General features: G+C 49.7%; 2 protein-coding genes across 4 annotated transcripts in view; one reads left to right on the forward strand and one right to left on the reverse strand.

Annotated features, from left to right (window-relative positions):
- Window positions 1-850: 850 nt before the first annotated feature.
- Fan1 (FANCD2 and FANCI associated nuclease 1) lies at window positions 851-19,882 on the forward strand. Of its 2 annotated transcripts, XM_048329418.1 has the most exons (14): window positions 851-888; window positions 1,633-2,964; window positions 4,117-4,257; window positions 5,263-5,464; window positions 6,096-6,329; window positions 8,362-8,493; window positions 9,231-9,339; window positions 10,276-10,395; window positions 13,207-13,371; window positions 14,217-14,367; window positions 16,330-16,433; window positions 17,801-17,995; window positions 18,504-18,632; window positions 19,606-19,882. In XM_048329418.1, exons 2-14 carry the CDS (start codon window positions 1,767-1,769, stop codon window positions 19,741-19,743), a joined length of 3,018 nt encoding a protein of 1,005 aa, XP_048185375.1. In that variant the 5' UTR covers window positions 851-888; window positions 1,633-1,766; the 3' UTR covers window positions 19,744-19,882. The 2 variants fall into 2 exon arrangements, with proteins under 2 accessions (XP_048185375.1, XP_048185374.1); XM_048329417.1 differs by lacking the exon at window positions 851-888 and having other exon boundaries at window positions 1,494-2,964.
- Window positions 19,883-21,581: 1,699 nt separating this feature from the next.
- The window catches only part of Mtmr10 (myotubularin related protein 10), a 44,512-nt gene continuing 40,581 nt past the window's right edge, over window positions 21,582-25,512 (reverse strand). For both annotated transcript variants that reach the window (XM_048368631.1, XM_048368632.1), the window contains 2 exons: window positions 24,960-25,142; window positions 21,582-24,339 (listed from right to left, as the gene is read on the reverse strand). In XM_048368631.1, the coding sequence (XP_048224588.1) occupies window positions 23,743-24,339; window positions 24,960-25,142 (780 nt within the window). In that variant the 3' untranslated portion in view covers window positions 21,582-23,742. The remainder of the gene's footprint in view (window positions 24,340-24,959; window positions 25,143-25,512) is intronic.

The raw sequence follows: 25,512 nt of genomic DNA on the forward strand, positions 1-25,512 counted from the left end.
ATGTATTTTGTCATATACACAAGTACCTATAAAACATTAATCCATGAAGAAAAATCATTCTATAACTGGAATAGCCAGTGCACATTTAATGTATTAACCTGATTTCATTTGGCTTTTATTATTTTCTTCGTATATTTTTGTTATTAAAAGGTGATGTACAAAGGGATTACAGTTACGTAAGTCAAGTCATGAGCACATGTATTTTGCTCTTTTGTTCTGACTTTGTTTCTTTTCCTGCCTTCTTAACCAAATCAGTCCAATATATTCATCTTGATTTTCATTCCTCTGTTAACATATTAGCTCTATTTCTCTGTGTTAAGTCTTAGTTGTATCAGGAATTACAAAATTAATGTGAGTCCTTAAATGCTGCACGTCATATAAAACCTAAGATTCTTGAGCAGTGTAGTTACATTGAGTTTCCTACCCTTTTCGTGACTGTCATATATATATAATATGTAACTATATATTATATATCACTATAAATGATATATATTCTTATAATTATAATTATATTGTATACTTATGTAATATATCTACGTTATAATATCAATATGTTACAATACATTATATTTAAGACTATAACATATATAGGTGTATATAATATATAAGACTAACAAAAAGGATAGAGTCATCTATCTATCTATCTATCTATCTATCTATCTATCTATCTATCTATCTATCTATCTATCTATCTATCTATCTATCTATCTATCTATCTATCTATTATCTATCTATCTTTGATGTTAAAGGACATCATTCTATCTAGGAGTCAGCCCCTAGCCTAGAGGCCTGCAGGATCGATCACTCTGGCCGCCACTTGCAGAGCCTGTGGAATCGAGGCTGCGGGGCTCGGCTGGGCAGGCCTGGGCCGCGGGCGCCGGGAGCCAGGTGGGAGGCGCGCGGGCGCCTGGGGGGCGCCGTGCTCGCGGCGCGGGGCGTCTGAGGGGCGCCGAGGGGGGCGACCCCGGCTCGGCCGCGTGGCCCCGCAGCGCCGCCGGGACCGGGGGCTCCGCGGGGGCGGCCGGGCGGGGGCAGCCGCGCGTGCTTCCGGAGGCCGGCACGCGCGGGCCTGAGGGGGCGCGGGCCCCGGGGAAGGGCGACCCCGGACCCGAGGCGGCGGGGTTCGGGGCGCGGGGTGGCGCGGGGTGGGGAAGACGCTGAGGGGCGCGCGGATCGGCCGCACACCCCGGCGGTGGAGGCCCGGGCCTGCGGTCCCACCGGGCTGGAGGCCTGACTGTGGCCCACGTGGGGGGGGGGGCGCCCACCAAGGGAGTGCCAGGCCCCGAGTGCCCGCCCAGACCACGTGCCTGCAGAGCGGGGTGCCTCCCCCACCCCCAGAAAACACCCACATCACAGCACCTCCCCATGCATTCATTTATACTTGCCTGTCCTGAGGCTCGAACTCAGGTCCTGAGGGCTTTCCCTTACCTAGCCTTTGCTTTCCCCTTCCAGGCCGGTGCGCTACCACTGGAGCCACGCCTCCTCTGCTTAGTTGTCGTTAAAGGTCTCAACATTGCCTACCTGGGCTGATTTCTTGAGATCCTCAGATCCCAAGCCTCCTGAGTAGTGAGGATGGTAGGGGTAATCCGGACCATAGAAACATTTTTAATGTGCACGTGCCTTATTTTGTAGGGAGAAGAAATTGTCTAAACCCAAATCATGAGCTCAAACACCACCTCACGTTGTATTGACTCAAGTCAAGGAAACAAAAGTGGGACGTTCATTCTTACTTGTCACCGCAGGTAGCACTTCTTCTAACGTGCGTGATGGCGGAGGGGAAATCTCCAGCCCAAAAGAGACTTTGTAGACGCTTATCAACCACCAAAGCAGCAAAAACCCCATCTAATTCTATTATTTCATACTTTAACAATGCTCCGCCTGCCAGAATTGCCTGCCCCGTGTGTAGGAAAATGGTCCCCAGGTATGAATTAAACCAGCACCTTGACCAGCTCTGTGCTAACGATGGTGATGCCATTCATGCCGATCAGGCTCAGGTTTCCTTAACAAATGCAGATGTGTCCACTTCAGCTTTAGCCAACATTTCCTCAGAAGAAAGAACAGCAAAGAAATTGTCATCACCAAAGACAAATTTATCTCCTGGCCAGAGTGGTCCCTCCAAAATGGGCCTAAAACCACAAACCAGTCCCTACTTTAAAAATAAAGATGCGTTGGTGTGCAAAACCCAAGATGACTTGGAAAAGAAGGGTGTACAAATCATTTCTTTGGGAAGCTTGTCATCAAAATTGTCCAGGAAATCCATAAAAGCTAAAAGGTCACTAGATCAGCATGAAGAATTGGCTAGTCATTGTTCAGAACTTGGAGGTAAGGATCAAGTGATGGAGAACCGTTCTCAAAAGGAAAATATTTTTACATGGGATTTGCCAAAGGGAGAGGACATTCTGGAACATGAGGAAGATGGAGGCCTGAAGGCAGCCCAGGAGTGTGTGGACTTAGCCTTCAGCCCTGGGTGCTCAGATAATACTTCTGCTTTACGCTCGCCAGCTTTAACACTTAGCAATGATTTCAAGTCAAGTTCAGAAGACAGCCTTGGAGAGCAAGAAAATGTCAAAGGAACCCATGGCCCAGTTGCTAGAAAGCTCCATGCATGTCCACGTGAAAGGGTAGAAATGGCCGAAAGGGTAGAAATGGCCGTGGGTTCAAATCTTCCCACACAGGTGTCAGCTTCAGACACAAATTCTCACAGTTCTGCAGGTGATGTTTCTAAGAGGAGTAACACCCACACACTTCCCCCGGAATCGGACAGGGGCTTAAGGAATGACATCACTGGTAGCATTCCAGCAGAGGAGGGCTGTCCTGGTGCCACGCCTCCGACTCCAGCCAGTCATCCTTACTACCTGCGGAGCTTTCTCCTGGTCCTCCAAGCTGTGATGGAGAATGAAGATGATAGGATGCTCTTCAGTGACCAGGAGAAGGAGATTATAACCCGATTTTATCAATTATCAGGTATCTTCAGACTTACTTTTTTTTTCTTGGGCATTTTTATTTTCCGCTTGGCTTTGAGTTGTGATGTGAGGGGTTGCGGCGTCCTGTCCACAAGGGGGCAGTGTGGTTCCTGAGAACCCTGGCAGTCCTTGTGGGAATCTTCATAAAGGGTTTGTGTCTAGGAGATGCAGGTAAAGATGGGTTTTGGAGGCCTGGTTTTGTCTGTGGTGCAAGCGTCCTTTCATTGTGGTGGGTGAAGTTATTTTTTCCTTTATACATATATCTGATAGCGGTAAAGCAACTGTGTCTTTAAAAATAAACATTCCACCCTGAGCTGGGAACTCATCATCACACCTGTAATCCTTGCTCTTCAAGAGGCTGAGATTTGGAGGATCGTGATTTGAAGCCAGCCTGGGCAGGAAAGTCCATGAGATGTGTATCTCAGTGAGCAAAAGGCCAGATGTGGAGGTGTGACTCAAGTGGAAGAGCACCATCCTTGGGCAAAAAAGGCCAAGTATAAGTTTGAGGCCCTGAGTTTAAGCCCCCAGTATCAGTGTACACTCTCTCTCTCTCTCTCTCTCTCTCTCTCTCTCTCTCTCTCTCTCTCTCTCTCTCTCTCTCTCTCTCTCCCCTCTCTCTCTCTCTCGGAATATAGCTGTTGAACAATTTAAAACAACAATTGCACCGTTTAGCAGTGGCAGACATTTCAAGGTACTTATGGAAATGAGGGGAAAAAAAACACCAAATAGGTTAATTAGATAGGTTGGCCTGATTTCACATGTCTAGGCTTATTTTTTTATGTACATGTGCCAGCCCAAGGGCTTGAACTCAAGGCCTGGATGCTGTTGCTGAGCTTTTCTGCTCAAGGCGAGTGCTCTACCACTTGAGGCACAGCTCCACTGCTAGCTTCTTTTGGTTCTTCATTGGAGATAACAGTCTCCTGGACTTTCCTGCTCAGGCTGACTTGGATCCTCCGATCTCAGCCTTCTGAGAAGCTAGGGTGACAGGTGTGAGCCACTAACCGGTGCCCACCCAGCATCATTATATGTAAGGTGAATATATGAGAATTCCTATCAGTGTATTTACTCAACACATGTTTAAAAGGTATCTGCATGTTGTTTTTAAGAAGAAAAGTGATATTTATCATAATGTTGGTAACCTTTTTTTTTACAGCTGGTGGTCAGAAGCTATATGTCAGGCTCTTTCAGCGTAAACTAACCTGGATAAAGGCGAGTAAATTAGAATATGAAGAGATTGCCTCTGACTTAACTCCTGTGATTGAAGAATTAAAGCATGCACACTTTGTACAGACAGGTATGATTCCCAGAAAAATCTGTGAGATGAAAGAATGCATTTGCAATGCCACCATCTCCTTGGTTGGTCCCAGGTAAATAATAACAGCTTTTTTTTTTTCCCTTTGGTGCCAGTCCTTGGGCTTGAACTCAGGGCCTGGGTGCTGTCCCTGAGCCTTTATTACTCACAGCTAGTGCTCTAACTGCTTGAGCCACAGCTCTGCTTCTGGCCTTTTTGGGGTGATTATTTGGAGATAAGAGTCTTATGGACTTTTCTGCCCAGGCTGGCTTTGATCCTTGATCTTCAGATCTCAGCTTCCTGAGTTGCGAGGATTACAGGTGTGAGCCACTGGTGCCTGGCAATAATTGCTTCTTTGAAAAACACGACAAAACAAGCCAGGCACTAGTGACTCATGCATATAATCCTAGCTATTCTGGAGGCTGAGCTATAAGGATCAGAGTTCCAAGCTAGCCTGGTTAGACAAGTTTGTGAGACTCTATCTCCAATTAACCAGCAGAAAGACAAAAGTGGAGGTGTGGCTCAAATGGTAGAGCACCAGCCTCACCTGAAAAAGCCAAGTCATTTCCATCTTTCATGGACATACATTGAGAACTTCTTGGCAAGCTAGTTTTGACTTTGAACAAACTAATTAGAATTTTTGCAGTAAATTTTCATTTGATTTGCAAATAGTTAAGTAAGCTTCTTTCTTCCCTGCATGAATAAAGTTAGGAAAGGCTTTACAACGATTCCTTTTTGTGTATGCTGGTCCTGGGGCTTGAACTCAGGGCCTGGTGCTGTCCCTGAACTATTTTGCTCAAAGCTAGCACTCTATCACTTGAACCACAGCTTCACGTCTTACTTTATAGTGCTTCATTGGAGATACAGGTCTTGTGGGCTTTCTTGCCTGCTTCTTGCTAGCTTCAAACTGTGAGCTTTAGATCTTAGCATCCTGAGTAGCTAGGATTGCAGCTGTGAGCCACCGGTGCCCAGCTTTTAAAACTATTCTTAACTTGTTAACTGTTCCAGAGTCTGAGTTGCAAGAACTCTCTGAAGTATTTGAACTCCTTTCTGCTCCTGAATTGAAAACGCTGGCCAAGGCCTTCCACTTAGTGAATCCCAATGGACAGAAACAGCAGCTGGTGGAGGCTTTGCTCAAACTGGCCAAACAGCGCTCAGTCTGCACTTGGAGCAAGAATCAGCCTGGCATCGGAGCAGTGATTTTAAAAAGGTGTGGCTTTTACAAAAGAAAAAAAAATTTCACGTGTTGACAGCATATACTAACATTACCATTGATATATTCTACTTTTTCTTTTGGTTGTGGGATTTGAACTTTGGGCCTGGGCGATGTCCCTGAGCTCTTCAGCTCAAGGCTACTGTTCTACCACTTGAGCCACAGTGCCACTTCCTGTTTTCTGGTGGTTAATTGGAGATAAGAGTCTCATGGACTTTCCTATCCAGGCTGGCTTTGAATCACAACCCTCAGATCTGAGTGTCCAGAGTAGATAGGATTACAGGCATAAGCCACCAGCATCTGGCTTGTTTTTCTTTTTTTGCTTTACCACTTGAGCCACAGTGTCACTTTTGGGTTTTTTGAGTAGTTTATTGTAGATAAGAGTCTCACGGACTTTCCTGCCTGGGCTGGGTTCAGATCTCAGTCTCCTGCGCACCTGCTCTGGAACCACTTTCATTGAGCCACACCATGACTGAAAACACTTGGTTTTCTCTGTGACCCCTAGAGGGGCCTGAGCTTCGGAGAGGTTAAGTAGCCCTGATTGTCAATAGAGCTGAAGGGGAAACGTTTGCTTCCAGCTTAGAATAATGGGGGCCACAGAAAAATGTTCTCTGTTGTCCATTTCTAGAGCTAAAGATGTGGCTGGCCGTTCGCTCCGGGTCTGTAAGGGCCCCAGGGCCGTGTTTTCCCGGGTGCTGCTGCTGTTCGCATTGACGGACTCCGTGGACGATGAGGAAGCCGCGTGTGGTGGTCAAGGCCAGCTTTCCACAGTTCTGCTGGTCAATCTCGGCCGAATGCAGTTTCCTCGCTACCGCATCCATCGGAGAACTCGAATCTTCCAGGACAGAGAGGACCTTGTCAGGTGGGATTGCTCACCCACCGCAACACCGGAGAGTCAGCGCTCCCGAATTCTTTTTCTTGCCACCATTAAGTTCCCAAACCAATACAGTGTTCCAGGTGTTTGACTGGTTTTGGTTTTGGTTTTTGTCTTATTTGTAAAGCATTTCTGAGCCCACGGGGGGAATGTAGAAACATGCTAAGGTTAAGGCTGCCAAAACCCGTGAGTTTTGAGGTAGAGTAAGAAGTTTTGGCAAAAAGTTCTTTAAAAAAAAATGATTCCGGTAGTAATATTGGAGCTTGAACTCAGGGCCTCCATCTCGTTAGGCCAGTGTCTTACTGCTTGAGCCACATCTCTGGCTTTCAATTTTGTTTTTAATGACTTTTTTCTTTTAGAGGTTTTTTTTTTCCCCCTGATAGGGTCTTGCATTTTTGCCCAGGGCTGGCCTAAGACTGCGATCCCCTTTTTCATCATCATCATTATTATTATTATTTTGGTCGGTCGTGGGGCTTGAACTCTGGGCCTGGGCACTGTCCCTGAACTCTTCAGCTTAAGACTAATGTTCTACCACTTTGAGCCACAGCACCACTTCCAGTTTTCTGGTGGTTCACAACCCTGCCTGGGTTGTGTTGGCTTTGAACCTCGATCCTCAGATCTCAGCCTTCTAAGTCGATAGGATTACAGGCATGAGCCAACAGTGCCTGGCTCAAAGAAGCACTTTTTTTTTAACTGAACTTTTTTTTTTTAAACAAACCTGCCTTCAAAATATGTTGTTGGCATGAGCAAGGCAGAAAAGCGAATCTTTCTTAGTAACTAGACTTCAGGTAAAGCTGGTAACAACTTGTACTGCCCTAAGATTTTATGGGAGGCTGAATTTGAAGGTGACAGACTGTTTAATCTGGAGGCCAGGTCTCCAGACAGCCAGAACTCAAGCTCTAGAATGGATATTGCTGGCTGCTTTTCACCAGGCTTACAGTGACAATCAGGAGCAAAAAAACAGCAGAAAAACCCTGTGGCAGTGTGGCCTGAAAAGGGAGCATGTTTCAAGCTACTGGCAGGGAGAACACAGTTGTTAGGGAGAAGAACCAGGGAGAAGTTACCCAGTTTGCATCAGGACAGCAGGAAGGATGATGGGAGGGTAATGGATGGTGCAGCTGAGACTGCAGAAAGATGCTCCTAGCGCCTCTCAGGAATTTGCTGGAGCTCTTTTTTTACCACAGGATGGCGCATGCTGATGACATGCAACATGTCTTCATGGTGCTAGATTGTGGACCAAAGTTACTCCCGGCAAAAATAAATAAGTAAATAAACAGGTAACAAGATTTTGATCTCAGCCAAGAAGAAGAGCGCTGCAATGTGTACCTCTACTTCCAGTGATGTAGAGTAAGAGGATCGCAGTCTGAGGCCAGCTTTGGGCAAAAATGTAAGACCCTATCCAAAAATTAATAATATCAATGACAAGGGAAAAATAGAGTCAAAGATCTTACCTGACCAACCTCCTTAAGTTGCTGGGGCATCTGGATCATATGAGATACCTAGGGAAGTGTTTGCCAGGCACACAGATGCTGCTCCAGCCGTGGCTCAAAGCAGCCAGCTGGTGCCCTTTCTAGCGCTGACTTTGGCATCAGTCATGTAGTGCTGGTTTTGCAAGCACACAGAATTCAGGAATACCAGGGTCACCGAGGCTTCCACTGAGATCTCAAAGGAAGACCCAGAATCAGGCACCAGTGGCTCATCCCTGTAGTCCTAGCTACTCAGTAGGCTGGGATCTGAGGATCACAGTTCTAAGCCATCCCAGGGAAGAAAGTCCGTGAAACTTATCCCTAGTTAACCATCACGAATACTAGAAGTGGGAGCTGTGACTCAAGTGGTAGAGTGCTAGACTTGAATGTAAAAAAAAAAAAGCTCAGGCACAGAGTTCGACCCCAGTACCAGCACCAAAAACACCCAAATTAATTATGACATGCTTTTGCCTTAAGAGTTGGATGTGGTAGATGGGATGCAAGAATTGTGGGAACTCCTAACACCCCTCACTCTTGGATGCTGTTTTTCCCAGGTATGCAGCTGCCATGCACACGCTGAGTGATATTTCTACCGCAATGGCTGCTGGGAACTGGGAAGAAGCTAAGGAACTCTGTCAGCACGCAAAAAAGGATTGGGACACACTGAAAAGCCATCCCTCTCTCAGGTGAGGGACTTTCTTCCTTTGGGGGGGAGGGGAGGTGGCAGATTTGCCATGGAGGGTTGGATAGGTTAAGTAAGCACCCTGTCACTGAGGCACACCCCCAGGGAGCTTGGTTTCTGGGGTCCTGGCCACAGTTGGCTTACTGATCCTGTTGTTCTGGGCACTTAATGTAATTTTATTCACAAAGAGCACACTCCTTTTGTTGATCTAACCTGTGATAGAATGGACATTTCCACTTTGCTTTGCATAGAGTCAGAAGTGCTGTATGAAACAGAAGGAAATACTTGAGACCCTAAAGCGAATCTTACATGGTTCAGATCCCAGTACGGCACACGTGGCCAGGAGCACACACTCAGCTTTAGCCTGCAGTCTCTTGGCGTGCCGGCTCTCTGGAGTACCGGCAAGGTGAGTTTAAATACAAGGGAGGCTCCAGAGTGTGAGGTTTGATCTCCCCATAGAAACCCACTGGCATGCTTTAAGAAAAGACAGGGCAAGTAACCCTTGACCTTCAGAGTTCCAAGTGCACGTGAGCCTTCATTATCCTGGTTGAAAGTCAGTAAACATCCTCCAAACCTGTGAAGAAATGTGTCTTTGTTAAAGTAGTAGAGAGAAAAATGGGACAACATTCAGGAGGCACATTCTAGAACAAAAATAATATTGACTTGGCCCAGTGCCACTTCTTACAATTGTCTCCCAACAAATGAAATGATTGAATGACCTGTACACACTTTATTTTTCAGATTCCACGAGGGTCTGCCACTGTTTCTGCGGAGTTTTACCGTGGGGTGGATTTATACGAGGATTTTGTCGCGGGCTGTGGAGATCCTGGAGAGACTTCACATGTATGAGGTTGGAGCACCAGGGCCCGCCCTGCCTCTCTTTTTTTTTTTTTTTGGCCAGTCCTGGGCCTTGGACTCAGGGCCTGAGCACTGTCCCTGGCTTCTTCCCGCTCAAGGCTAGCACTCTGCCACTTGAGCCACAGAGCTGCTTCTGGCCGTTTTCTGTATATGTGGTGCTGGGGAACCGAACCTAGGGCCTTGTGTATCCGAGGCAGGCACTCTTGCCACTAGGCTATATCCCCAGCCCAGCCGCCCTGCCTCTCTTGATATGGTGTGATGTCACGGGAAGGACGGCCCACTGGCCCTCAGCGGTTCCTGCCTTGGAGAACAGCATATTAGTATGGGCTCCTTGCCGTCTCCTGGCCAACAACCAGCAGCTATGGCGGTTTGGCTGTGGAGGTGGCTTGTGGGTCAGGAACAGAACCCAGTAGGGAGCCCGGACAGGAGTCTGACAGTGTGAAATTGACAGCACCCAGGCCCTGAGTTCAATCCCCAGACAAAATAAAACAAAAGAATCAGACTAGAGTGAGCAAATAGTATATACTTACTTGCAGATCGAGGGTCTCCATGTTGAACATGAATGGATGAGGACACACCCCATAATTGTCCTTCCTGCCCCCAATCCCTCTGACCTCCCATCACCCAGAGGGGCAGCCAGTACCCAGCTGCCTGTTTACAGGCTGGGTGATTCTGAGCCAGCCGATGGGACTTGGTGAAAGTGGGGAGCCCTGGAGCTCTGTGCCCATAGGCTGGGGGCCTGGGGTGCTCAGAGAAACCCTGTCCTGCCAAGAGTCCCTGTCCCATCAGCCCTGGGCCTTGGCGTAGGCATGGAAAGGTGGCCAGTCAGCTGGCCTCGAATGTCATCCCAGTGAGTGTGGGGGAGGCTGATGAAACCCCAGTGGGCATGGGGGAGGCTGATGAGCTTGCTTGCTTACCGTTGCCCCAGGAAGCCGTCCAGGAACTGCGACACCTCCTGTCTCAGAACACATACTGCCCCGACAGCAGAGGTCGGTGGTGGGACCGCCTGGCTCTGAACTTGCAGCAGCATCTCAAGCGCCCGGAACTGGTACTCAAATCCCTACAGTGCTTTTTCATTTTCAGGGAGTTTGACAACTCAGGGCAGGAACTGGGCTGTGGTTCAAGTGGTAGAGCACCAGCCTTGAGTGGAAATGAATAAGCGAGAACACCCAGCCCCAGTGTGGTATGAGTGTACACACTCCTGCACACACACAGGTACACGCAGACACACATACAGAGGCATGTGCACACACATAGGCACACACATGTACACACAGGCATGCATGCACAAACATGCACACACTCACACATACAACAAGGGCTGGAGTGTGGCTCAAGCAAAGGCCTTGAGTTCAAACCCTAGTACTGCCGAAAACAAAGCAAAAATAGGGCAGCACCTTTAAGTACCTCATTCATTCATTCATTCATTCCCTTTGGTGCTGGGAATGGAACTCAGAGCTTACATGTTTAAGCAAGCTCTCTACCACCGAGCTACAGCACCCCTTTACTAAACACTTGAACACCACTAAATGTAATTTAACCATTTGTTTCTCTTAAAATATAACTTGATTGTTATTAAGGTATTGTACAGAGGGTTTACCAGTTCATAAGTCGGGTAATAGTTCATTTCTCTTTTGCACAATGTCACCTCTTCCTTTGCTTTCCACATAGTTCATTTTCCACATATACCATGAATACCTGAGTTCCAAGGTGGCATTTGTTTTGGAAATGGTGAAATGGTTTATTATATGGTTATTTTTATCTAGCTTCCAGCTAGAAACAGTGGTAGAAAAATGTTCCGTTCTTATCTTGGTGCTTTGTGAATAACTTTATAGTGAGGAAGGATTTTTGTTTGTGTGTGTGTGTACCCATACTGGGGTTTGAACTCAGGGCCTGGGCGCTCTCTCTTAGCTTTTTCACCTAAGGCTAGCTCTCCCCCACCTGAGCCTCAACTCCACTTGTGACTTTTTTCTGGTGGGGGGGGGGGCGGGCAGGGGGTGGGGATTAATTGGAGACAAGAGTGTGTGGATTTGTCTGCCCTGGCTGACTTCAAACCTCCATCTTGGGATCTCAGGCTCTTGAGCAGCTGGGATTACAGGCCTGAGCTACAGGTGCCCCAGCGCAGCGAGGTCTTCTGTTCTGCCTTTGTGCCAGGCCATCTTGCCAGCACCCCACTTCCTGGCGGGGGACGGTGGGCGCGTTGAAGTCCGGGGTTTCTGTGTCTTGCCAGCCGCTGCTGCCCAGCCAGGCCGCCACAGTGGCTCTTTGTGTGGCTTTGGGTGTGGAAGTGGGGTCCCCGCCCTGTGTCCTTTCCAGCCCTGCTTTTCAGTTGAATGGAGAGGCCTGTGCCTCGGGGAGAGGCAGCGAGCACAGCTGGCTGAGGGACGGCCGGAAAGAGCGGACCTGGGACGTGGAACTCTGACAGGGTTCTCACTGCCTTCCATTGACAAAGTGCCTGTGACTGACTCCAGGTGCTCCAGAAGGGGGGGCGTCTCTGTTTGGGGAGTGGGTGTGGTTCCTCTTTTTCCTCCCAGTGTTTGTTGAGGCAGAAATAGCAAAGGGAGGGGAGATGTCTGTCTGCTCAGAGCCAAGCCAGGAAGGGAGAGAGTGTGTCACTCATCCCTTTCATTCTAGTAAAGGCTCAGAAATCACATACACACACACACACACACACACACACACACACACACACACACACACACACACACACAATGCTAAGAAACTTCTAGCCCTGTGCCAGTGGCTCATGCCTATAATCATAGCCACTCAGGAGGCTGAGCTCTGAGGATTGCAGTTCAAAGCCAGCCAGGGCAGGAATGCCAGTGAGACCCTTATCTCTAGTAAACGACTCAGAAAAGGCTGGAAGTGTTGCTGTGGCTCAAGTGCTAGCCTTGAGCAGAGAAAGGCTCAAGGACAGCACCTAAGCCCTGAGTTCAAGCCCCAGGACAAGCAAAAAAGAAGAAAAAGAAGAGAAGGTGGGGGGAGGAGGAGGAAGAGGAGGAAACTTGTAGTTACTTTTTAGCCTTTCCCCGCCACTCTCCTCAACCAAGATCATAGGTCTCTTTATTAAATTACAATTTCTTACGTGCTTTAGGTGACCCTCAAAGGTCCAAGCTGACAGCAGCACGCATAGTATCTCCGTGTGCGCATGCGTGCTTCATGTCGTCATCCCGAGGCCCTCCCTCCCGTTCACTTGTCGGTTTCTGGTGCGCCTCCGGTGCCTGGCTCATCCCTTGGTTTTTGTTTTGGCTTATTTAATTCAGCATGTTTCCAAGCCCTGTCCTTTTTTGTGGCTGAGTCCGATCCATTATCTGCCTAGACGCCTTTGGTTCCTCCGGACGGCCAAAGGCGGCCACTGAATGTCCCACCGCCTCTTGGCTACGGTGAATAGCACGTCCGTGCGCGATTAGGAACAAGTGTTCCTTTGAGTCCCTTTCTTCTGCTCTCTGCCATGCCAGACCAAGTGGTAATCCTGTTAACTTTTGACCAAATGCCACAGTCTCCTCCCTGCCGTGGCACCGTTTCCCCCTCCTGCTGGCCAGGCTGCGAGCATTCGGGTTTCCACAGCCTTCCCACGCCTGTTATTCTTCACTTCTGGCTTTGGCTCTCCCAAGAGGGGCGTGTGGTGGCATCTTGTGGCTCTGGTGTTTCCGTTGATTTGTCCAACTCTGAAGAAACCTTGGGCGAGAGGTTAAAACTTCAACCCTTAGCTTCTCCTCCAAGAGCTGTCTCTCAAAGTGCTATTTGCTTGTTGTCTAATTAGCAAATATGACTAACGAATAGCCAGGGTCCCTGTGGAATGAATGGCTGGGGTCCTAGGCTCTCTTGGGATCTTGACCTGTGACCCCCTGTGTGCTAGGCCATCCAGTGCATCCACGAAGGGCTGGCTGATCCAGAAGTAAGGACAGGTCACCGTCTTTCACTTTATCAGAGAGCTGTGCGCCTGCGCGAGTCTCCCAGCTGTAAAAAGTACCAGCACCTCTTCCGCCAGCTGCCTGAGATGTCGGTGCAAGATGTCACACACGTGAGTGCGCTTTGCATGGTGGTTTTTTTGTATTCTGGCGTGAGCTCAGGCTTCACGTGGGAGCTACCTCTCTGCAGCTCTTCTTGGAGACTGACTTATTTAAGCAGTCTTAGAGCGCTGTTTTGTTGTTTTTTGCAGATACTGAGGCTTGAACTTGGTTTCGTGCTATTTTTTCTAATGATATCATTGTTTATTTACTTATTTAATTTGTTTATCATTATCTTTAAGTCGCTGTACAAAGGAGTTGCCATTTACCAAAGCTGTTGGTGAGATACTATGTATCTGGATGGCCTCATGCTCTTGCTTAGTTTTTTCTTGTTGTTTCCTCAAAGCTGGCACTCTACCACCGGAGCCATGGCTCCACTTCCGGCTTTGTGGTGGTTCATTGGAGATGAGAGTGTATAAGCTTTCCTGCCTGGCTTTGAACCTTGATCCTCCCGCTCTCAGCCTCCTGAGGAGCTACGACAGGCATGAGCCACTGGTGCCTGGGTGTGTGTGTCTTTTCTTTCACCCTTCGAACAGTCCAGTGCTGACGTCGGGCAGTGGTCACTGCTCCCGTTTTCACGCTTGTCACTGTCTTCCTGAGGAGCCTGGGCCACTGCGGTGGTAACACACTCCCGTCAACAGCAGTTGACTCTCCCGCCTGTTCCTTGGGGTCTGGAGCCCGGCTCCCCTGGTCAGTGCTCTGCGGAGCCCAGGACGGCGGCCTGGCAGGTCGTCAGGGAGAAGCCAGCGTGGCCACACCCCACACGCTGCTGGCTGCGCGGCTTTCGGGCCAGGTGCCATGGGCAGGTGTCCAGCCTGGCACGGAGGCCCCACCAAACAGGGCTCTTCTGCCTTCCTAGGTGACCATCACGGGCCGGCTGTGCCCGCAGCGTGGGATGGGCAAATCCGTGTTTGTCGTCGACACGGTGGACAGCGCTGCCCCCGCCACAGTCCTGTGCTCTGTGGAGGAGCTGGCGCTGGACTATTACAGACGGAATGGCTTTGACCAGGGTAAACTGAGCCACCTTTCCCCTATTCCAGCCAGCCCGTGTGTGAGTGGACAGAGACAGGCCACAGGGGCTGGAGACAGGCCAGAGACTAGAGACAGACCACAGGACTGGAGACAGACCACAGGACTGGAGACAGGCCTCAGAGACTAGAGACAGGCCACAGAGACTAGAGACAGACCACAGGACTAGAGACAGGCCACAGGACTGGAGACAGGCCACAGAGACTAGAGACAGACCACAGAGACTAGAGACAGACCACAGAGACTAGAGACAGGCCACAGAGACTAGAGACAGACTACAGAGACTAGAGACAGACTACAGTACCTGAGACAGGCCACAGGACTGGAGACAGGCCTCAGAGACTAGAGACAGGCCACAGGACTAGAGACAGACCACAGGACTAGAGACAGGCCATAGGACTGGAGACAGACCACAGGACTGGAGACAGGCCACAGAGACTAGAGACAGACTACAGTACCTGAGACAGGCCACAGGACTGGAGACAGACCACAGGACTGGAGACAGGCCACAGAAACTAGGCCACAGGACTGGAGATAGGCCACAGAGACTAGAGTCAGGCCACAGATAGTAGAGACAGGCCACAGGACCAGAGACAGGCTACAGGGACAGAGTTTAGGACTGAGAAGGGTAGAGTTGAGAGTCCACAGCTTGGGAATGCAAAGCAGAAGAAGGTGGCCATCTGCTTCTGCTGTCCCCAGAGCTCTTCCTCGGGGACAGGAGCAGGGAGCCCCCCAGGCCGGGCCCCAGGCCTGAGCCATGCCGCCTGGTCTCTGCCTGCACTTAGGTGTCAGGGCGTAGCCGGCTAGAGCAGCTTTTCTGCCAGTGTGGGCTCACTGGGCGAGAGGGGGGGCAGCAAAGAGAGCCATTCTGGCAGCCACTTTCTAGGCTGCTGTTTTGAGAAGTGGGGAACCGCCTTGCAGAGGGCCCGGTGGAGTTTTGGGGTTCTCTGGGGGACATGGAAGGGGTTGTGCTAAGGCCCTCTCCCCTTACCCTATTCCAGACAGTTGAGTAACCCCAGTGTCAGCTTCTCTCTGAGATTGTTTCCATTAGTACTGTGTGCACGCACGCATGCGCGCGCGTGAGTGTGTGTGTGTGTAGAGAATCAGAGCTAGATGGTCTTAAGGCCAAACGTGTCTATAAAAGCCTTGGATTTTTTACTCTTAGGAGAGGAACACAAAGGTGCAAAACCTATGCGCCTCTGATCATACAAAATAATACTTATCCAAGTGAACGCCAGGAAATGGAAACGAGGGTTTTTCTTTGTGGTTGTTTTTGTTTTCTTTTTGTTTCTTTGTTCATTTATCTGTCTTTGGAGGGCAAGAGAGGGCACAGAAATGGAGGGACACAGAGTGAACAAATGCAGCCCGAAAATGAACTCTACAACTTGTGGGTGGGGACTAGAGGGGAACACTGGGAGAGAGCGAGGGAAGGGGTGACCTTGTCCAAAAAGAAATGTACGGTTTCCCTGATTTATATAACTGTAACCCCTCTGTCCATCACCTCTATAATAGAGCAAAGCCTTGAATACCGGGGACTCCAGGCTGAAGCATCGTAATGCATGGGCAGGGCGGGGGCATTGGAAGTGAGAACCCAGCAGCGCGCCGCCGCTGCTCTGAGCGCTGTGGCTTCCCAGTAGGGGTGGCCGGGGGGCCTTCTGCGCCGGCCAGCCCCGCTAAATCACCACCGCGGAGCCCGGGGCTGGAGCCGGCCTTGCTAGAGCACGCTCCTGTATTATTCACCGAGAAGGGAGCGCTGCGTTGCGGCTTTGCAGAGGGGGTTTGCTGACTGACATTCCTGCCCTTAAAAGATGCCGTATGCAAATGACACGGCGGAAAACCCGAGCAAGCGAGGACTGGCTTCCACATTGGCAGTAATTCTTGAAACAGATTGTGCAATAATGAGAATAAACTGGTTTTTCCTCCGTGTGTGTGGCATTATCTAGGGATCCATGGGGAAGGTTCCACCTTCAGCACCCTGTGTGGCCTCCTGCTTTGGGACATAATCTTTATGGATGGGGTACCGGATGTCTTCCGAAATGCCTACCAGGTAAGCGGCACGTGCTGGGATTCTGGGTCTGGCCCCTTGGTAGAGGGCCAGAGGCTTCACCAAACCAATGCCATTATGCAAATACCTTGTATTTTGAGTTTTAAATTTTTTATTTTTTAATCAGTCATGGGGCTTGAACTCTGGGTCTGGACGCTGGCCCTGAGCTCTTTTGCTCAAGGCTGGCACGCTACCACTTCGAGACACAGCACCACTTCCGGTTTTCTGGTGGTTCATTGGAGATAAGAGTCTCATGACTTTCCTGCCCAGGTTGGCTTTGAACTGCCATCCTCAGATCTCAGCCTCCTGAGTAGCTAGGATTATGGGTGTGAACCATCAGCACCTGGCTTTGATTTTTTATGTATTTACTTTTTTGTGCTGGTAGTAGGGCTTGAACTTGAGGCTTTGGTGCTTTTTGTGCTCAAGGCTGGTGTTCTACCACTTGAGCCACATCACCACTTAAGGATTTGGGATGGTTAGTGAGAAATAAGAGTCTCTTGGATTTACCTGCCCAGGCTGGCTTTGGACCATGGTCCTCATATCTCAGCCTCCTGAGTTAGGGTTACAGGTGTGTGGTGCCTGGCAGACGTTGGATTTTTAAAACCAGAATCTCAAACATTTGTGACATTGTAAACTTTGGCTCAATTTGACCCTCTAACTCTGAGGTTTGAACTCAGCTCCCGGGCACCGTCCCTTAGCTTTTTCATTCAGGCTTGGTGCTCTAACACTTGGGCTTTACCTCACTTCCCGGTTTTTGGCGATTAGTTGGAGATAGGAGTCTCACGGACTTTGCTGCTTTGGCTGGCTTCAAACCAGCCTCCTGACTAGATAGGATTACAGGCATGAGCCACCAGAGCCACCAGTGCCCAATCTCTGTAAGCTTTTAGAATTCAGTACCTTGGGGCTGGGAATATGGCCTGGTGGTAGAGTGCTTGCCTTGCATACATGAAGCCCTGGGTTCGATTCTTCAGCACCACATACATAGAAAGCTGAAAATGGCGCCCAAGTGGTAGAGTGCTAGCCTTGAGCAAAAAGAAGCTAGGGACAGTGCTCAGGCCCTGAGTTAAAGACCCAGGGCTGACAAAAAAAAACCCAGAATCAAGTACCTTAAGGTTCGATCATGCTGGACCTCTGCTGTGGCCCTGCTCCTTGCCACGGGCTCCACGCACACTGGCATGTGGGCAAGCGAAGAGTTCCACTGCCTCCATCGGAAAGTTGTTTGTATATTGTCGCTCTGAAGAAAGTGGTGTGCTCACCTGCTTTGCCCTCCAGTTGCATATGGCAGTTTTTCCTGTCTCTTGGGAGCAAGGGCATGTCAGCCAGTTGGCCACTGCTCCACTGTGAGTGCGAGCGCTTTCCCTGTGTCGCAGGCTTCCCCGCTGGATTTGTACACGGACAGCTTCTTCTCCAGCCGGGGGCCAGCCCTGGAGGCCAGGCTGCAGCAGATCCACAGCGCCCAGGGAGAGACCCTGCAGGCCTGGGTGGCGGCTGCGTGGCAGGCCCACGCAGGCCAGGCAGCTTCCCTGGTCAGCTGGGACCGCTTCACCTCCCTCCAGCAAGCGCAGGTAACATTCCCCCGGTTAGAACGTGCTGCCTCCGCAGCGCTATGCGCACAGGTGTTAATCCCTCCCCATCCTGCCGCCTGCCCAGATGCCACTGGGAGCCATGGAATCGCCTTAAAGTAATCGCGAAGCCCCAGTGTAACGGGCGGTGGGGGGCCGGTGGCTCACCCCTGCAATCCTGACTACCCAGAAGGCTGAGATCTCAGGACCCGTGTGAAGCCAGCCTGAGCCGGAATGTCCTTGAGACTCTCAGCTCCAGTTGGTCACCCACGGGGAGGGGGGTGGCTCAAATGGCAGAGCACCAGCCTTGCGGGGGACGGGGGGAGGGGAGGGAAAGCCTGGAGTCCTGTGTCCTGTAACTACCAGTTGTGGGAGGCGTCACATTCCCCCTCCATCCGCTGTTCCCCAAGACGGCCGTCCTGTGCGGAGGCCTAGGGGCTGGCCAGAGTCTGAGTGATCATTCACAACCCCTGTCCACGGACACGGCCAACTTGTGGTGTTTCGTGTTCAGGATCTCGTCTCCTGCCTGGGCGGGCCCATCCTCAGTGGCGTGTGCAGGCGGCTGGCCACTGACTTCCGGCACTGCCGAGGGGGCCTCCCCGACCTGGTGGTGTGGAACTCCGCGGGTCGTCTCGTTAAGGTCAGTTGAGCCAGAGTGAAAAGTGCCATCTGTGGTTTGGCTGCCCGCGGAGTCGGGGATCGTACACTGTGGCATTCCTTTTGAGGCTGTTGGCAAGACTGAATTCCTTGACGCCCCCTGGGCTGAGGACTGGCGACCCCTGGACCTCTCCCCTGAGCAGCCAGGAGCCATGACAGGTCCCTTCCTTGGATGCTGGGAGCAGGGGTCACCAGGCCCCGCCCACTTCCCAAGGGTCACCAGGCCCCGCCCACTTCCCAAGGAGGAATCACACAGGTGGGCAGTTGAGCGGGAACCCCACAGAATTGTTTCCCCGGGCAACTCACTTGTTCCAGCCAGGTCCTGCCGCCCTTCACAGGGCCATCATGTTCTTGTGTGTGTGTGTGTGTATGTGCACATGTACATGCACGCACACATGAACATTCTAGATACAAACCCATTTCTCACACTCAATCCCAGTCTGGCTTGTATCTTTTTCTTAGTAATGTCTTTCGATAAGCAGAAATGTTAAATTTTGACAAAATTCCAAGTCCAACTGTTCTTTGGTTAACGGATACAGAAATATTTGCCTCACTGGGCACCGGTGGTTCACACCTGTCATCCCAGCTACTCGGGAAACTGAGATCTGAGGATCAGGGTTCGAAGCCAGCCTGGGCAGAAAGGTCCAATCATTTTCTCTTCAATTAATCAAAAACAACAAAATAAAAAATCCAAAAGCCAGTAGTAGTGCTGTGGCTCAAATGGTAGAGCACTAGCCTTGAAAAAAAGTGAAAAAAAGCGAACAGCACTCAGGCCCTGAGTTCAAGCATCCCACCAGCCACATACACACAAAAAAACTTAGTCTGGAGTCATGTTCTCAAAAACTTGCTCAGCTACACAGTATCTGCTATAGACGTGTGCGTCGTGGAGATGCCTGTCGGTTATTTAGATGACTCTTGAGTAAGGCCCTAGTCGTTTTTACGATTCTGTCTTCCAGCTGGTGGAAGTGAAAGGCCCCAACGACCGTCTTTCGCACAAGCAGATGATCTGGCTGGACGAGCTGCAGAGGCTGGGGGCTGACGTGGAAGTCTGCCACGTGGTTGCCGTTGGAGCCAAGAGCAAAGGCCTTACCTAAAAGCCACGGGGCCAGGGATGTTTGCTCACGTGGGGGCCACAACCAAATCATGACTGTGTGTGGTGCCGGCGGCTCACGCCTGCCATCCTAGCTACTCAGGAGGCTGAGATCTGAGGATCACGGTTCAAAGCCAGGCCAGGCCGAAAGTTGGTGAGACTCTTACCTTCATAAATCCCCAGAAAACCGGAAGTGGAGCTGTAGCTCAAAGTGACAGAGTGCAAGCTTTGAGCGAAACAGCTCAGGGACAGTGCCCAGGCCCCGAGTTCAAGTCCGGTACTGGCGCGCGCACACACACATTACCTTTTGTTTCCTTTGGATTGTCAGCAGTACTGACTCATCACTGTATAGCCACAGAACTTGGCTTGCTTGAAAACACTAACCAATTCCACAGTTGGTGAGGATTAAAAAAAATGAAATGGTTTTTTAGTGATTGAGTGGATTTATGTTGTTAGAGGTTTTAAAAGCTGGAGCAGGGGCCTAAAGCAAACACAATTCACAGCTTTAGGGTCTTTTATAAAAGCAGCACTCAATGATTCCGGTATTTGGGGAACACAAGTTTCTGGATTTCAGCATATTATTTTGTGACTACCCAAGGTGGGTGCACACAGTAGACGTTCTGATTTCTTTGGGAATTAAAAAAACAAATTCTCTGTTTCCTAGGAAGGAGGAGTCAGATATTTGCATCTGATTATAGACGCATTGTGCCAGTCAGACCCCTGAATTGTGTATACATGCGCTAAATGTTGTGTCCTGATGCTGGGGAAAAAAATAATTCTCTGCCTGTGCCCATTACTCTTGCGTTGTCAAGCTTTTTATACAGCCAGGTGCTGCACCTCCCTCCCACTCGTGATCCAGCCGCCTGGGAGGCTGAAATCAGGAGGGTCACGGTTCTAGGCCCTGCAGGGCACACACGAGACCTTGTGGGCACAGTGGCGAGCATCAGGCCAGCTATGTGGGAGACTGAGACGGCTGGCAGGGGAGATGAGGGTCACTGTGACAGGCCTGACCACGAAAAATCCACGCGCTTCCATCTCAGGAACCTGGGGTTGTAGCTCACACCTATTTCAGAACACAGACCGAGATGAACTGGGACACTGTCCCAAAAGAAATGTACTCTTTAGCTAATGTATGTAACTGTACACCCTTTGTACATCACCTTTATAACAACAGGAACAAATTTTTAAATGGGCAAGAACAAAACCTCACTTAACCAAAAATAAAAAAAACAGCGCAACAGGAAGTGTAAAATAGGCAGATCACAGTCTAGGCACAGGTTCAGGCAAAATGTGAGACACTGCATCAAATGAACCAGTGCAAAAAGGGCTAGGGGTGTGACTCAACAGAAGGCTTACTGCCTAGCAAGCAGAAAGGCCCTGACTTGGAATCCCGATACTACCCAATGGTGTGCTGGCTAGTACCAGCGCATACCGGCTCGTGAGGAAGACCGGTCTCTTCCAGTGCTGAGTTCAATGATGCCACTGTGGTATTTGGAATGGACCATGACAGGGAGTACCAACTGACAAAACCAAATAGGGGGTCTACCCCCTCCCCCAAGAACTGATTCTTAAACATTTACCAACAGACTTCTCTTCGGGACTGGGGTTCCAGGCTCGCAGGGGCTCTAGGGTCCTCCTGGGGAAACCACTCACGCCCCACTTTTTGTCTGGTGAAGGAAAGGCAAACAGCAGCTAGTTCTGGGCTGCGCCCAATGTGAGCTACACCCATTTTGGAGGCCAGCACAAGGCTGCAGGGCTGGCACGCGAGGATGAGCTGAGAGACGTCTGTCTTTAATCACTGTACCCTTGCTCGTGCACCCAGATTGATCACAACAGATTGCTTTTCTGGAAGTTTTATTTAGCAGTCAGTGCCCTCCACATCCACTGTGTTGAACACGACCTCTCACCCTCCCGCTTGTGCCGCTCCGCTCGCCAGTTCTAGGCACAACAGTTTTAGTTTTGTCATAGAATCAAGTTTTAACAACAAGGTTGCTGCTATGGCAAGAAGGTTTTGTTGAAGGGTAGTGTCGAACAGTTTTCACGCTCTGTTAGTACAAACTCTTACTTAAATAAAGTTAGACATTTTTGGTTTTAAGATTGGTTCCCATCATAGAATAACGCACGTGGTAGTCGCTGAACACTGGAAAGTGTGGCCGCCAGCGCAGAGCTCTGTGCTCCGCCGCTCCGGCCACGCCTGACCGCCGTCACCACGGCCCACTTAAGGCTGTTATTGTTTTTCATATTATGCACGCTGAGGTGTGGCACAATAATCATGATAGAACAATTATCCAGCAAAAATAATAAAAACATCTTAACTGAACTTACCATACAAAAATATGCCCATTTTCTATTTTAAAATAGCATTAATAGTACCAACAACAAAAATTGCTACAGCGGTTGAAATAAATGGTAAGGGAAGAAATGCTCAATCAAAAATGAATTTAGAAAATTTTAAATTTTTTTTTAAAAAGCAGCTTAATAAAAAGGAAGAACTATTAGCACACCCAGAATGGTGTGTTTTGAGAGGTTCAGGGCTGGCCTCTTAATTGGGGGTCTATAAAATATATCATGGCAATAGTGCTATTTGTATTAGCTGGAAGTAGCCCTTATTTTGCAGGCAACAACTTGGCAAAAACGCTGGGTTTATCCCTAAGATGAATCTCCTAAGACATTTGATAGCAACCTCATTAGAGACATCAACTAGGTTTTAAAAGGCAGGTGATTAACGGAGAATCAGCTAGTCAGCACACAGGCAGGTAAACAGACTGAAAAAGCAACTACCTTGCTTGAGAAAAGGAAATAGGTTAAGTAGACACCTGACCATAAAATTTGTTTAAATCTTGAAAGAGGGCAATTTAAGAAAGTCAAATGTGAGATTCACCCCATTTAAGCCGGGGTCAGGGGGTCGGGTGGGGCTAGGTGGTGCTGTTACCATGGGGCTGGTCTTAAGCGCTGACCCTGAAGTCTTGGCCAGGCTCCTATCACAGTGGGAAACTGAGGATCTCAAGAGTGAAACAAACGTCTCCTCTTGGTACTGCTGTCAAGTCAGGAAGGGAGTGGCACTTTTGTGGTTTCTGATAATGGCAGTATTAATACATGGAAATGTGCAGGAAGTCCCAGAAAGCCCCCACAGCTCTGGGGTCTTGCCATGAGGAGGGGGGTTCCCTTGGCTGCCCAGGTGGCAGCTTGGGAGAGGACCCCAGAAGGGTATGGGGATACCTAGGGCTCGTGGTAAGAAGCTTAGTATGAAAACCAAATTTCCAGTATATGGTGGGATTGTAATGCATGAAGGTTAACAAATTAACTTCTGTTTTTCTGATTCATAGCTTAATGTCAAAGGCACTTGTAAGTCGAATCACACCACCTACAGCGCACGCTTTAAAGCGGTAGTATGATTCAGTGTGTTACAGTATCACTGTAAAGGCAGTCCTATGGCGCTAGAAGCAAACTCTTGACTCCAAATCACAGTGCTCTAAGGCCCCAAAGGAGAGATCTAAAATGATAAATCCCCCAAGACTGGACCCTGGTCAGGTGAGTTCATGCGGGGATCACAGAGCGGGAGGACACAGGACGACCCAGCGTCATCTGCTCACATCCCTGTTGATGCACTGGATGCGGCTTCCTTAGCTTCCCGCATCTCCTTTCCAGGGTTGTTCATCTGGCTGGGTATTGGGTAACGTTTAGTACGAAGCAGGAAAAACAGATACAAATTACCTGATCATTCTGATCACAGTTATAAGAAAGGGGGAATGTGTGTCTGTAGATCATCCCAAAATAAGCCAGACTGGTAATGACAGGAAAAAGACATTAAAAACAGAACTTACTTTTCTGGGCAAGAACTGTGGGAACAGGACCCAACATGGTTTTCAGGATTAGTGCAAATTTCGACTATTATTCTTAGGTATAAAATAATCTGTCTTAAATGCCTATGTTAGCAATTCTGATCGGGAGGGAAACACTGACCTGAGGCTTCCCTCAAAATGTTCAGGAAGAACGGGACAATTCAGTCTTCATTTGCTAGCGTCTCAGTAGATAACCATATTTTGGCCCCACTTAAAAATTTGCTCAACGGTGTTCCTAAGATGCTTCGCCTGCACAGGTTCCCCACGGGAGAAAATGGGAAGGACGAGGAGAGGAAGTCCGGCGTGGCCGAGGCGTCGTGCGGGCTCCGAGCCCGGAAGTACATCCTGCTCTGCTCCAGCTCCGCGTAGCAGGCTTCCAGCGGGCCGCCGCGCTGCTGCCGCAGCATGCGACTGAGCATGTCCACCTCATCGGCCAGGAGGGAGAGTTTGTGGAAGGCCATGATGGAGCCCCCGAGGGAGATCTGTGCTTCGGGCACCCAGCGGAAGTAGCACAGTTTCCACAGCTTTATGTGGGTTCCAGAGACACGTGGCAGAATAGTGCCGTGCAGGTCGACTGGTTTGGAAAACCACTCTCGGAAATACTGCTCTATCTCACCATGCTGGCCGTCGGGGTGGTGAAGCGGGTCTGGCTTGAGTTTTAATATGAGCGAGTTTCTCCTGGGAAGCAGTTCGTGGTCACTGATGACGCCGTTCTTTAAGGACGATGGCATTCCTCTCAACGTGGAGCTGTAGCTTTTCTGCACAGAAGAGAACATCCCTTTTTAAAAAACAGTCATGGAAGCTAGGCTGCTAGAGGCTCAATCCTAGCTACTGAGGAGGCTGAGATGTGAGAATCACGGTTCAAAGCCAGCCTACGCAGCAAAGTCTGTGAGAATCATCTCCAAAAAAAAAAAAAAAGGAAGTGGATGTGGTGCTGTGGCTCATGTGGTAGAGCACCAGCCTTGAGTAACAAAGGGACAGTGCGCCCAGGACCCCTGAGTTCAAGCCCAGGACTAGCACATTAAAAACTAACAACAACAAAACTCCAAATGCTGCCTCTCAACTAGCGCGGGCACTGCCTCCCTCCCGGGGACTCACTGGCGGGGGCTGACCCGAACGCTTCACCCACTCATGGAGGAGAACACAGCACACGGACATTTTAAAGTCTGGGCTAGGAAAAATAAAATCAAGATTTCTTTTTTCTTTTCTCTTTTAGAGATTTTAAAAGATTCTTAATTCTAGAAAGAGACATGAGCAGAGCAGATGGCTTTTAGGCCCAGAGCCACAATCTGCCAACTCTCAGGGATTGCCTAGCCCTTGAACTCAGGAGGCCCGCACCGGGCATCCCTGCGACGCCCCCGCGTCCCGCACTGTTCACCTTTGTCCGCTTGGAAGCTTTCCCGGAGCTGTTGTGCACACAGGGCGCGCTCTTGCCGATGTAGAAGGGGTTGTGGAACAGGGTGCGGTCCCTTGCTGTGAACTGCAGAGACCAGTCCCACACCGAGGGGAACTTTAAGCCCTTTTCATCCCCTAGTTGGATATTTTTGCTTATAGCAAATTCCTGCAAAACAAAACAAAAAAAAAACATTTGAACACGTGTTAAAAGCTGCGTGCTGCATCTGTCTCGGGCCGTGACCGTGGGAGGAGGAGAGGGGAAACGCCGATGCCCCCACTCTGTGCAGATGCCATCACGGTGCATGAGCCGCCTACCCTCCCTGTGGCAGGTGGGGACAGACAGGGCCGTCCTCTGGGTGGCAGCTCCCAGACCACCCGGAACTAAGCGGTCAGCCTAGTGACATGGACCCTAGTGTCATCTCCGGTGAGGGACAGCAGAGCAAATCCTTGCAGGAAGTATCCCCAAAGATTGAGTCTCCAGATGGTGAAAACGAATTGACTCATTTTCTGTTCTAATCATTTCCAAATTCGCTAGT

Source organism: Perognathus longimembris, chromosome 20 (genome assembly GCF_023159225.1).
Source record: "Perognathus longimembris pacificus isolate PPM17 chromosome 20, ASM2315922v1, whole genome shotgun sequence".
In the NCBI taxonomy this organism is placed as follows: domain Eukaryota; kingdom Metazoa; phylum Chordata; class Mammalia; order Rodentia; family Heteromyidae; genus Perognathus; species Perognathus longimembris.

Coding starts and splice junctions, on each gene's coding strand:
- Fan1 (XM_048329418.1), top strand. CDS start 1,767: ATGGCGGAGGGGAAATCTCCAGCCCAAAAGAGACTTTGTAGACGCTTA. Junction 4,258..5,262: donor TGCACACTTTGTACAGACAG/GTATGATTCCCA, acceptor TAACTGTTCCAG/AGTCTGAGTTGCAAGAACTC. Junction 10,396..13,206: donor ATCTCAAGCGCCCGGAACTG/GTACTCAAATCC, acceptor CCTGTGTGCTAG/GCCATCCAGTGCATCCACGA.